The 14145-nt window shown below is 47.5% G+C and overlaps 1 protein-coding gene across 1 annotated transcript; it reads right to left on the bottom strand.

Annotated features, from left to right (window-relative positions):
- Positions 1–212: 212 nt before the first annotated feature.
- On the bottom strand, positions 213–13413 carry LOC308526246 (uncharacterized protein). Its single transcript, XM_081101334.1, has 6 exons — positions 13380–13413; positions 11112–11236; positions 8627–8700; positions 8245–8349; positions 1679–1760; positions 213–855 (listed from the first exon to the last, which is right to left on the bottom strand). The coding sequence occupies exons 2-6, from the start codon at positions 11203–11205 to the stop codon at positions 848–850; spliced, it is 363 nt and encodes a 120-aa protein (XP_080957460.1). The 5' UTR covers positions 11206–11236; positions 13380–13413; the 3' UTR covers positions 213–847.
- Positions 13414–14145: the final 732 nt, after the last annotated feature.

The raw sequence follows: 14145 nt of genomic DNA, 5'->3' as shown, positions 1-14145 counted from the left end.
GCCAGGGTCCTGTCGACAGAGCAGATTCACTTCTCGGTGTCAAGGTTGGGACCAGGGTACAGGGCCCAGGGTGACACTTCCCAAGGACAAGGATGAAGGAAGGCAGCATTGTCGTTGGAAGCACGTGCCTTTTAATCATCTGCAGATCTCAACTGTAGAAAAGATACCTATGCTCTGTTAAAGGTCTGGAAAGATAAATAATTTTTTTCTTTGTACTCAACAGAGTGGTGCTCAAAATTAAGGTAAAAATAATACCCTGTCTTCATATGCTCTCTCCTTCCATAGATGGCTCCAATTTTCCTGTCAACTTGAATGCAAGATGGAAGAAGTAATGCTGGTGGATGAAATCAACACATCCCTATTTTAAGGGGTGAAATGAAGATGAGAGACGGAGTGTCACTCATTAAGGTTTCATACTTTACTCTATGGTCAAGTAGGGAGTTTGTAATTGTCCATCCAAACCTGTATCATTAGGGTAATAATGTAGGGCTGTCATGAAGGCCTTTTCAGTGTCTGTACCCCATAAAATCTTGCTCTTTTTGGTCCATGATGTGGGCCAGGGAGCCACCAATGCTCATCCTCTCCCACAGTGACTGAGGGCTCCAGGGCTCCCCTGGCTTGTGGATTTAGCTGGCAATGAGCACAGCTCAATCGTGTGGAGGTGGGACAGACGAGTGGAGTCAGGATGGACTTGGAGCAGCCACTCATGGCTGTCCTTGCCTCTGGCCAGAGCTGATTCACATGGTGAGAGAGGCTCAGAAATGCAGAACAGCACAAACTCCTTGCTACTTGGCACCCAGGGCAGCACACTCACCCTCTTGTTCCTTTACCTGTGCAGCCAGCCAACTCAGTCACCTTCAGGGAGAACATCCAGAAAGAATAATAAAACAAAAGTACCTCATGCCAATCCACATAGCACTTCAAAGTACTAAGAGTAAAAAACTCACTGTCCATGCATTTCTACAGAAAGGCTACTTTCTGTCCAGACCCATACTCTTGCTCTTTTTTCTTCTTCTCCAAAGAAGAAAACACATCATTCTGGAGCCACCGAGATGGAGCAGACCAATGGCCAGCTGTCCACCCAATGATGACAACCGTGGTCTCAGAGAGAATACTATCTGCAGACTCCAGAGAGAGCAGCAGTGGGCTGAGTGGGGAGCGAACTGAGAACTTGACCAGTGACCAGCACGGTGGTGAGCTGATTTGTCTTGAAGACAGTGAGTCTTAGCACTGCTCTGTGCGCAGGACGGGAATGACTCAGAGAGGACTGGACCAGGGGCCTGTTGGAGCCAGAGTGGCGGCTGCCCTGGACCCTTCCCCCTTCTCTCCTGGCCAGGCCCTGGACTCCAAAGCATTGTGGCGACTCCTGATTATTTTTCTTCTTTTTCTCTTGCCAGTTTTCCCTGATAACCATCCTGTTATATGAAGCTGCCACACAGCTCATGGGTGGAGAGGAGTGTAAGGTTCTGAGAGAACCAGAGCTTCTAGCAGAAGGACCAGGAAGGTGGCTGAAATCCAGGGAGAGAGGAGCTGTGGGTGAGCTGGACCCGCACAGAGCACACCCTGGAGGCCAGCATAGGCTCTGCGCATGCTGATGCTGAGGTCACCCCCAGAGCTGCTGAGACACAAGTGACTCTGAACTTCATATGCTCCACAGCCTTACACAGGGGCCTCTCACCTCTGACACTCCGTGGTGGGAAGACAGACTGTGGAACCCGTCCAGCAGGGGCAGCACATCCATCACCAGCCTCATGTGAAGTCTGGAAGGAGAAAGGATCTGCATGTGAATAGGCACAGGGCTCAAGTGCAAGGGGCCAGGGCAGTAGAGCCCCAGCCTGCAGACCCACCACACCCTGCACTTTAGTTCCAAGTACAAGCTCTTTTTTGCAATAGTAACAATTGTAGATTTGACTTTGAAGAAAAAATAACCCAAATTACATTAGAGATTTCAATTTTGGTTTGTCACATCTTCAGTACATGTTAGCTGAACTCACTGTGGTAGTCATTTCACAATGTAGGCAAATCAAACCATCCTTTTGTCTGCCTTCAACTTATACAGTGGTGTATATTGATTATTTCTCAATAAAGCTGGGAAAAATAAACAGTGCCTTCATAAACGGGGAAAAAGTGGTTATAGATGCAGTGGAATGAAAACACCATAACTAAGAGAAAACAAATCAGGATACACACATAACAAATAGTATCATCTTGCCCTGGTGGCGTGCTCACTGGTTGAGCCTTGATCTATGAACCAGGAGGTCATACATGGAGTCCCTGTCAGAGTACGTGGGGCTCCATCCTTAGTAGGGGGCATGTAGGATGCAGGTGATGAATGATTCGTTCTCATCATTCATATTACTACTACCTCTCTCTCTCCCTCTCCTTTCCTCTCTGAAGTCAATACAACATATATTAATATAAATGAATTAATAGTATCACCTCAAAAAGGTATCTAGATATATAAATGTACGAAAGACAAAAGGAAATACTTTGAAATGTTGACAGTGGTTAACCTTGGATAGTGGAAAGAAGTGATTTCCTTTACTTTATACTATTCTTTTTAAAATTCTAATGATCCTATATTATTTTGATAATGAAAAAAATCTTCTAAAACACATTTAAGTAACTTTTTTTGGTGTAAAATGCATTTTGCATCCATGTTCAGTGACCATCCACTTATCTTTGAGAAGCTTAAAAAGTGCTTTGCGTTGTGAAATATCCTTTAAAATGCATTCTTGCACTCCAACAGCTCCTGAATGAGAACACTGGGCTTTGGAGATGCTGGGTCTGCTTGGAAAAAATAATGGGCAGGGGTTGGAGGCACGGTAGGGGATGGGGCGGGTCAGCAACCCTGAAGAGAGGCTCCTAGGTAGGATGCCTCAGGGTCCACAGCTCAGGCTGTATTTGAAGAATTCCTCATTGGAAGGCTGATATCTACAGTAAAGTTTCAGATTTGATAAACTTCAGACATGAGCCACAGTAACTTTTTTAAAAACGGTTTTTGCCGTTCTTATTGCAAATCCATATATATAAAAGGCTAATGTGCTAAGGATTCCACCACCTGACCACTCGCTATGAAGAGCACTGACCACCAGGGGCAGACGTTCAATACTGGAGCTGCTGTGACCTGAACTGGCCCTTTACAGAGGCAGGGCACTGCGCACCCAGAGTCCACAAGCAACACTCCGCTTTTCCCAAGTGGGACACAGGCCCGGCCACGAACCCATGGCACAAAGCCCACAGGCCAGCCCAGCACAGAAATGGTGGCTGTGGGCACCAGGTAATGATGTCACATAGTAATGCCAGGCTTCCTCTCCCTAGCGACTAGCCTCCTTGGAGTTTCTTCACCCACTTGCTTTATAGCCAGGTGCAAACATTTTACACTTTAACCAAATGTCTTTGAAGTGTTTTCATGTGCCTCATCTCATTTGATCCTCACTGAAGTCCCGGAATAGGTAGAGAGGAGACTCGGTAGAATCCTGTTTTCATTTCATTAGCCAGAAAATGAAGATTTAGAATGTTTTAAAAATTGACCCAACTGAAAAGAAGCAAGAAATGGTAGAGCCTGAACATGACTTCAGGTTTTCTCACTGCAGGGAATATAGTCAAACGGGGTTATAGTTAAATATTTCTCCCTTTGTTATCTCTGCATGATGCACAATAATAATCTGCTTTCATTTTGGTATTTATGCTGTTTTGCTGTCAATATCCTGAAAAAGAAATTGGGGCACTTCACCAAGCTGGAAAAAGTTTACCTAATCAGAAAGCAGGTCTAAGTAAGCAAATATCTATATATCTATATCTATAACTATATCTATATCTATATCTATATCTATATCTACATCTATATCTATCTATCTATCTATCTATCTATCTATCTATCTATCTATCTATCTCTCTGGCGCCAGTTGCATGTGTTTCCATCTGTCATTGTTGATCGTGAATTTGGTATACACTTCTATTATTGAGAAAGGGCAAATAGTGATCTTACAATATTTCTTCTAATTAATTTCCTTTCAATGTGCACCAATTCATGCACTGGGACTCTAGTAATTAAATAATACTATCAAGACGCCTAAGAGAAACATATGTATACAGAAAAGATTTTTAAAGAATTCAGATCTCCTAAGTCACAGCTCTATGGTTCTAACCTCAACTGGGTCTACAGAGGCTGACAGGAAAAATAGAATGAGCACTTGCCCTGGGTTCTCATTTGATCTCTGCTATTCATAGCTTGTGGTCTTGGGGATTTCACTTACCCTTTCTGGGTCTCCAGGCTGCATCTATAGGATGAGGGTAAAATTAGACCTCTTAAATAAGGTTTCTACAAACGCTTCAAAAAATAATTGTAGGTTCAGATTTCTACAATGTTCCTAAATATCTCAGCAATAATAAACTTTTCCTTGTTTTAAACTTTGTGGTACAAAACTTCACAAAAATGTAAACACAGTTTTATAATACTACTCATTTTAAAAATATACAACCTCTATAAACCTTATCCTATAACATTTTGGTAGATACTATTAAACATTTCTTAGTAACTGTACTATAACCCAAATTAGTAAATTTAGCACTATCTTTTTAAAACATCAATTGCATATTCTTTGTATTGGTGTGAAAAGGCTCAGAAAATACAGATGTGTTGAGCACCATATGTCACTTTTATTAAAATTCAACAAGTAACTTCCCAGGTATGGAAAACTTCAGCTGAAGCCAATTTTGGGGGTGTAAAAATCAACTCCTGTAAACATCAAATTAAAATGTGGCTGTATTTTCTGCCTTAAAAATTAAAAAAACATAAGAATTGTTATTTAACTCACTCAAATGGTTTGTGAAGCTGAAATACTTCCATGTAGGGTCTGCCCCAACCTGACATTAGTTTAGTGCAAGGACTGAGAGCCACATGTCACCTATTCTCCCCAGTGAGGAAGGGAGCTGTGTGTGAATCATTCCTACCACTAAGCCCCTCGGACAGCCAGCTGCTAGGCAGCAAGGAAACCAGCCTCAGCTCACAGGTGGGAGAAGTGCTGCCATCTCTCTCAGAATACTTCCAAATTCATCCTGAGAAGGACAGGCCCTACCAGCCAAGACCCAGTCAGGCCACTGCTGGGCTCTAAGTAAAGACTGACAATTGTCTCTACCTCTTATTTCTTCTGAGACCAAACCAACCAACCTCCCACCCACCCACCCAACCACCCACCCAACCAACCAACCACAATTTAATCATAATCCTTGCACTGAAGCCACTGCTAAATAAACACCAAGTTGTATATGGGCTCACGTGGTGACTACCCTCCTAGACACATATTCCTAGGCCTGGAATAAGCTCTGCCCATGCCCATTCCCTTCCCTCAGCTTGATTCTCCAACCTCCCCTGCTCACACCCCCCCACACATACACCCTATTTGACCAGGTAGTTAACTTTCTGGGGACTACAGATCCGTCTTGTCCCCTGGCTTGAGACACAAGCCCCAGAGAAGCAGGACCCCTCACTTCCTGGCTTAATAGACAGGGGGCCCTGCTGGGGTCTGGCGGGAACTCTGTCCCCAGCTGCCTCCTGTCAGCTCAGCAGCCAACACTCCTCCAGGTCCAGGGAGCACATGCAACCTGCCCCACAATGACAGGGGACCAGCCCCGCACAGGGAAGGAGCCCACACGGGGGCTACTGGTCTCTCACTGGGGCTCTTGGTCCCAGGTGGCGACTTGATCGAGCCTCTCCACTCTCCTGGTTTCTCCCAGGAACCAGGGGCTGGCCAAGTCCCACCCTTTGGGAAAGTGACTCCTTGGCTGCCCCCACAGAGCAAGGCCCAGGGGAACCCCAATCCTCCAAGCGTTTTAAATACCTGACAAGCCCAAGTTCACCCTTGGAATGAGCCCTTCCCGACCACAACAGCCACTACCCCATGGGACACTCCAAGTCCCAGCACCTGGGACAGCCATGGGAAAACTATGGCCCGCGGGCTGGATTTGGCCCTTTCGAAATAATAAAACTAAAAAAAAAAAAAAAAAAGACCGCACCCTATTATTTAATGATGTTTACTTTGAATTTACATTAGTTCACACAAACACTCTATCCATGCTTATCTTACAGCCTGCCAAGAACCCATTGTGGCCCTCAAGTCAAAAAGTTTACCCATGCCTCTTCTAGAGACAACTTCCTTTCCAGCTCACTTGAGTGGAGAAGGTCAGGAGACCAGGATGTCTCTCTGTTGCTTCCCGTTCTTCCGACACTCTGCGAAGAAGAAAGTCCAGGGCAAGAGATGTTTCTGTTGCTGGGGAAACAGGCGCAAGCGCCACCACTGATACCCCTCGCCCTCTGGCACGAGGCACACACAGGTAACCAAGGGCAGGCCCTTTCAGCTCACACTTGTGCGCCAACTGGGGGTCATACCTGGGGAGCCCACACCTCTTACCCCTCATCCCAGGTGTGTGTGTGTGTGTGTTTGTGTGTGTGTGTGTGTGTGTCCGGGATGGTGAGGTGAAGAAAGCGGGGGATGAGGGATGCTCAACCTGGGCTAAGGAGCAGGTTGGTAAGTGTCAGAAGCCTGGAGGGTGTTGGAGGGTGTGTCATGTTCACTGCCCAGGTCATGGCTCACAGGAAGGGAAGCCGAGTGCTGGGGTCAGAGCTCTGCTACCCACTTATTAAATCGCAGGGGTGCTCAAGGGGTCATCAACTTCACTCCCTGCCTGGAGGTCTTTGCAGATGCCCTTCTCTGCCTGATCTGGGGAGCAGAATGGGTGGTGGGCATCTTCCCCACTGGTAATGCCCGGGCCCCTCATGCCTCCTGGCCCGGTAGCGGGCTCTGTCTTTGCAGAGCTCCAACAAGGGCACGTCGAGGAGCTGGCTGACAGGTTCACTTATGCCCTCAACGGGTACAAAGGACAAGTGCGTCAGGACAGGAAAACCATCCAGTGCCAAACTGAGGTGAGAGCTGGCCCACACCTAGGACTCTGAGGTGACTGGGGTGGGACCAGAAGTCAGACTCAAATCTGGGGCCTCAAGTTCTCACAGGCCCACTCCCAAAGTGATCTGCACCTTCAATCCTCCTGACCAGCTCCCTGGTAGGGGAGAAAAGCAGTCTTTCTTCCTGTGCTTCTTGGGATCAGAGAGAAAGCATCTGTTGCTCTCTTTGCCTCATGCTCCTTTCAACTGATGAAATCCCTGCCCAAAGTATCCTGTGGACCAGCCCCAGCCCGACTGTCCTTGCAGACCTTCTCCAAGCTATACACATCATCCCACTTGATAGTGCTGTGTATTGAAAAAAAAGGGGAGGGGGAAGCGGGGGTGGGGGTTAGGGGTGTAGGAAGGGATAAAGGCCTTGAATACTTTTCTCTGCAACCTATCACCTCACAGAGGACGACAAACCATTGCAGTGCGGCCAGCTCAGGAGCTGTGGCCTGACCCAACTCCATATCATCCCAACAAGGACAGAGTTTTCCTCAGTCATTCAGGCTTTCACTGTGGCTACACCTTGACACAAATCAATTGTTGCAAGCTCAGCAGGGCTGCCAGAAACATCCTCACTGTCCTCATAGGCTAGGTCTGCCATGACACAGGACCACAGATTGGGTGGAAGGTTCCTGATGCCTCCTGGCTCAGTACCCACTCTGTCTTTGCAGAGCTCCAAGGAGGACATCATTGAGGTGCTGGCCCATGGACCCGACTACACCACCTACGGGGTCAGGGTGCAGGTGCATCAGGCTGACGACACAGACCAGTGCCTGTCTGAGGTGAGAGCTGGCCTCGAGGGTCTCTACACCCAAAACCCCAACACAACCTGGCAGTGCCCAGAACCCACACTCCAATCTGGGGACTCCACAGATACCCTCCCAGGACTCTCCCTAGTGTCCCACTGCCCCAAGACAAAGAAATGAGGACCCCCCGCCCCCGTCCAGCTACATGGGACGGTAAAGACAAGCTCCTCACATATTTGTAGCAATATCAGAGAGAGAAATGTCGTGTGAACTGTGTCCTGTCCCTCATCTTGCCATGGCCACGGTACCAGCTTTCCCAGGGGGAATCACCCCCACGTCTCCACGCTGGCCTTCTGCAGAGCCCAACGGTTCCTGGACGAGCTTCTATCTCGGTGAGCATACACTCGTGACTCTGCCCACTGCTAGCTGTGAGGCATGAAAATGTCACCACATCTTCCCGAGTCTCAGGATGCTCCTCTGAAAAGTGGGTTGCTGGGGGGGGGGGAACCTCATAGCACTGCTGTGGGGACAAGCCATGGCAGGTCTCACCTTCTCCCTGGCTCTGCAGACAGGGTAGCTGGATGTGCGGCAGTTGTTGTTGGCAATTCTTTCACTCTGTCCCACGGAAAGAACTCTGACACACCCATCAGCGGCCTGTGGCATCAGAGGTTGGAAAAGCACATGCAAAGCAACCTGTTAAGCAGTGTGAGATTTCACCTAGCCGGTCCTGGTCCTTGGTGTAACCACACTGGGGATTTCTGGGGAGAGCAGGGGCCCAGGCCCACTCAGATGTATGGCATGCTCCTGGTTGGAGTTTCTTTACTCGACAATGTGCACGCACTTTTGGAGACACTTAGCCTGACTCAAGGAATGAAGCAGACACAATCCCTGGGCCTCAGTTCTGGGCATTGGGTCCAGCAGTCACGCTCACCATCATTTGCAGCTCGTGTCCACCATCCACCAGGGCTGATGCCATCAGAGTGATTTTTCCATCTGGATGCACACCTGTTTAGAATGACCGGGCTGACACATCACAGGACCAAGTCATAAAGTGAGTGGTCTCCGGGTCCAGAAGGAGGGCCCTCAGAGTCAGCATCGTGGGGACTGTGGTGGGTGGGGGATGGAGAGTGCCTGGCAGAACCCTAATCTTATACATCATCTGATTCCCAAGAAAGGCCTGGGCTCTGGAGTCTTCTATTCCAGGAGGATAGGAGTCAAAGACGACAGTGGGTGGGGTCCCGGGCCTTGTAGACCCAGAGGGGACGCTGTGCTGATTGGTCCCTCACAGTCCCCTCCCCCCCACAGACCCACCCCGCTCTGCCTGCCCCTCTCCATATCCATCTCCCCTGACCACAGTGGCCAGGCTCAGAACAGGCCTGTGGTGAGCAGGGTGCTCACAAGCCTGTCTCAGTCCTCAGTCCAGATGCCCAGGGCCTGAAGGGTGGGGGTGGGCAGTGCACTGGACCTTTAGGTGAGCTGCCAGTGGGAAGAAGAGTCTCACACAGACTCCGTGTTAAACCTGCTGGATCCCACAACTGCTACAACCATGACAGCCACACAAGGGCCGGGGTTACCATGGTGCTCTCCCATGGGTGGTCATGGGAGACCTGCACAGAAGCTCATATCTAAACAAGTGTACCATGGGAGGGCAGACTGGAAGGAAAGAGCAGGACTCAGAATCTGCTGCCCACCTGCCTCTCCCCAGGGCCTTTGCTGCGATGGTGGGGACCTGGCTGGACCACGTCCAGGGTTTGGGGCAGCCCCTTCCTTCCGCCTGCTTCAAGGTAGAGCAGGCCTTGGTGCCCGTCAATTCCCCTGCCCAAACCTGGTGGGCCACACCCAAAATCTATGGTTGGCGCTGCAGCACCTTGAGCCCACCGAGGCAACTCAACAAGGTGAGGCGGAATGATCATCTGGGCAGATCATCGGGGGAGGGCAGGCTCATGGGCTGGAGTTCCCTTAAAGGCGGTGGCATCTTTCCTGTCTGCACTAAGTCACAGGAAAGCCAGGAGTGTGAGTCAATGTGTCTCTTTCTCCTGCTCCAGGTCCACGCCCAGAGCTCCAGAGCTCTCCAGAGGCAGAGGAAGGGCCTGCTCAGGGGCCAGAGCCTGGTCCAACGAGAGGCCCTGCCCTGGCCAGGCCTGGCTCGAGGCAGTACCTGAAGCCATTATGGAGCCAGCTACTGGCTGCGCTGGAAGCCTTCCCTCGTGCTGTCAGAAGAGTTCTAGGCGATTATCTTAAATAATTCAGAGGAATACATCCCAACTGTACATTTATAATAGTAAATAAGGATAATTTCTAAAAGTACCTACCTATTTATGTAGACTATTTCCCATTAAGTTAAATACTCCTTTTGAATAAATAAGGTTGTTTATTAAAAACACGTGTAGACCATGTCTTCTCACGTACATATACATAATTCCATACACACACACACACACACACACGTACACACACACACGTACACATATATGCTGACATGGAAGGTGCTCACTGTATAATACAGTTTTAAAATAAGTTTTGAAACATTTAATTTCCTCTGATAACTACGTATACACTGATAAAATGGGGAAATAAAATCTGGAAATATATACACCAGAATGTTCACACTGGTGAACTGTCAGCAGTGAAACTACCAGAAGTGACAGTTTCTTCTCATTTTGCTTCATGTATAGGTTCTGGTTGACACAAGGATCATACCTCCAATATATAGACATAGACAGTAGAGAGAGAAAGGGAGAGGCAGAGAACACAGATGAGAGGTGCACCAGCCGCCTCGTGCCCACCCCGACATGGAACTGACCGCAAAACCCTGCCACATGCCCTCCCTGGGAACTGATCCGGAAACCTTTCAGTGCAAGGGGAGATGCCCATCCAATGAGCCCCATCAGCCGGGGCTAGACTCAGTATATATTTTTAAAAAATACACTTTGATTGATTTCAGGGAGGGAGAAAGGGCAAGACAGGAACGTAAACCATGAGAGAGAAGCATGGATCGGTTTCCTCCTTCACGACCCCTATCGGTGATCCAGGCTGCAACCGGGCCTGTGCCCTGACCCGGAATCAAACCAACTGTGCACTCCTGCCTGCTTCACAGGCGGACGCTCGACCACCGTGCAGCACTGGCCAGACTCAATCATATCTTTCTAAACTTTCCCAAGTGCCAATTTGTATCTTGAAATGGTCTCAGGAAAGGAAAAATTACTTAATGGGGGGCATTCTACTTCCCTCGCTGTTTAGATGCATTTGCTATTTGGCCAGAAACAACCAGTAGACTAGCTCTCAACCATACTTAAAATCACTAGGGATAGCAAGAGCATTGCTTTGGTTGCAACAGGAGTAACTCAAAACAACTCCCTCCACTAAACACTTCCTGAATCATTTCCCTTCCTCCATGAGCCCAGAATTTAACTCACCAGTCAAACTCAGCTTAGGGAGAGGAAATGGTTCCACTGGAACAGGACGGTATGGAAACAAGGTACACAGCCCTGGTTCTACCCGAGGGGCCATAGTTCACTGACACCACCACCACGGGAACAATCTATAATTAAAATGAAAACCACCATGTCAGAAAATTCTAAGCAGAAAAGGACAAAGGAATGCCACTGGTGAGTATTTCAAAAGGAGGCACGCTGTGCAAGAGGGATCCATTCAGTGCTGTGGCCCACTCATCCAAAGCTCATCGTTCTCATGTGAGCAGTACTCTTGCTCTGAGGGGAGACACATTTCCTTTCTTTCATTTCATATTTGCTTTCAAGGAAAACCAGCTAGCTGGTCAATACACCAAGCCAACACTCCTCAGGTATCCAACAGGAGAAACCTAAATGTCTCAGTGAATTTTAAGTTTTACTAAATTTGAATTAAAAAAAGTTTCATTTTAAATTGATATGTGGCTGCCCGACTGGCGTGGCTCAGTGCTTGATCGTGGACCCCGGAACCAAGAGATCCCCGTTTCATTCCCAGTCAGGGCCCATACTGGGGTTGCGCGCTAGGGGCTATGAGACGGATGATGCTCTCTCATCATTGATGTTTCTCTCTCCCCTTCCCCAGCCTCCTCACCGCCCCCACCTCCACCCCCCTGCTCTCTCTGTTCCCCTTCCCTTCCTCTCTCTGAGATCAATGAAAACATATATGTTTAACCAGTTCTATGTGGATAATATGGACCCTATGAGACAGTGTACTTCAAAACACTAGGCAACTGTTGTGAAACAGTCATCGCTGAATCTCGGGACACCTGTCCTCCACAAGTCCACACAGAAGAAATGTACGGGGCCCTCAGTGATCACAGTAGAAACAGGAAGCTCTCCATCTGACACGTCCCCACTGCCCTTCCCCTCACCACCTCCTCCTGGGCTGAGGCACCTCCTTCGGGAGCACTTTGACACTAAACTGCCCCATGTCCCTTGCAATTTGGCCCGTTCTGCCCAAGGGTTCACGCAAGAGTCTCATAGTTGATTTCTGAGACACTAAGTTCCTCCCTGATATAAAGCACAACAGCAAGGAGAGGATTTTTTTCCTCTCGTTGATGCTGGGAGCTTACCCTGACATCACTGAGCAGCTGAATTCAATATTGGATCCACCTACCTGTGGACTTGTTCTTTTGTGAGAAAGACAAGTCCCTACTGTTAGCTGCATCACTATTCTGCTGCTTATAATTCTCAGCTTCCACACTGAATGAGATCCTTAAAACTCCTGAGGGTGGACAAGGTTGTAGCATTTCATGGTATTGCAAAACAACAACAACACCAAACACGAAAACAAAAACAAAAAACAATGGGAGCAGAGAGCAAGACAGGGGAAAGATGGGAGATGCCGGAAAGTACACCAGCCTTCCACCGACTCCAGAGGGAGACGTCGGGATACAGGGCATGGCACAGCTCTAAGCTGGGCTGGCAGAGTGTGATGCCAATGAGGATCTCAAAGTGTGACCACAGAAAAGGGGTGAGGGAGAGACAAGACTGCAATAGGAGCTAAGGTCGGATCATGGTCGGCCTGGACGGACACGCTAAGTATTTGGGACTCATTTCTAAAGGCCATAGGAGACCACTGGCAGTTTTCAGAAGAGACATGATCATATTGACATTTTCAAAAGATCCTTCGGTCTGCCCGTAGAGAATGCTTAGGGACCTGGCGATACTAGAGGTTGACAGGTCACAGAGCACACATGGGATCAGGAGGCCCCGAAGTCAATGGGGCTTAGTACTCTTGCTGCTAACCTTGATGGCTTCACACTAGAATCGTTGTATCAGGAATGTCAAGGTGGAAATCTATCCCACTCAAGGCACTTGACAGCTTATGTCTAGAAGTTACAATAAAGTAGCACGATATGCCGTATCTTTTCTCAGATCAAAACACTCTCAGAACAAAGTGGAGAACATACCAAAACCAAGACTTGCTAAAGTGGTAAGGAAAAGGGTGTGGACTCAGCTTCCAGACAGAACAACAGGTCAGTGGCACAGACAGAGACACGCACACACACACAGAATGCGAGAGAGAGGCTGAGAGGAAGGAAGGGACCTCAAGAACGAGAGTACAAGACAAGTGACAGGACCTGACACCCCATCAGCTGGCCTGTACTTGATGTTGTTTAGAAGCGAGTTTATAACATAGAGTCCAAACATAATCGAAATACAAGCAAATGTCACCATACTGTTCACAAAACCTTTAATGACACAGTTGCTTACCTTGATCAAGTGTGCATACTTCTTCAGTTGTTCTGAAAAGCATTGTGTAATCTTTGCAGTAATGATCTAAGTAAAACTCCATTTTTAAGTCCCTACAACAACAAGAACATATAAAATACAAATAACTAGGAAGGTATTCCAATATTTACCCCCAACAGTTAGCAATCATCAATAGAACTTTCCCATTTAAAAACACTTATGAGAAAAAAGATAATCAAATCCAGAGCCCCTTTATTCTATTTCTGGACTTTCCTGTGCCCAGTATTGTAAGTGCAACCTCAACTACTTTTGCTAGACAGATGTTGTGCAGGTGAAACTACTGTAAAAACACTGTGATCTCGGTTCTCTTCCATTACCTATTGGCTGTTGATCTTGAACAAACCATCTCTAGAGCCTCAATATTTTCTTCCAGAAAATGGGGAAATACCAGTTAATTCACTGTGAAGTTTTAAAACTAAATAAAATATGTAAAAAATACCAGAGCCCATGATTAGGGTTGGAAATCATTTCATTATAAAACAGTTTTCACGATAGTAATGATTTGTCCTAAGAGAAATAAAAAAAAAAATTAAAAGTGCCATGTCTCAGAATACAACTTCTTTATCTCAAGGAAGATCACAAAAATTAGAAAACGTTCTGTAATATTAACTCAGATGTTGGTATTTTTATTCCATTCAATTTTATTTATTATCAACGGTCACAATACCCAAGTGTGTGACCTTTAGAATTCAGTGTTAAACAGAGTGCTGGCCAGGCTGTGAGAGTG

The sequence above is a fragment of the Myotis nattereri genome, assembly GCF_964212035.1.
Source record: "Myotis nattereri genome assembly, chromosome: 10".
Lineage (NCBI taxonomy): Eukaryota > Metazoa > Chordata > Mammalia > Chiroptera > Vespertilionidae > Myotis > Myotis nattereri.
Note: the sequence above shows the minus strand (reverse complement) of the source record. Positions and strands in the feature narration are given on the sequence as shown.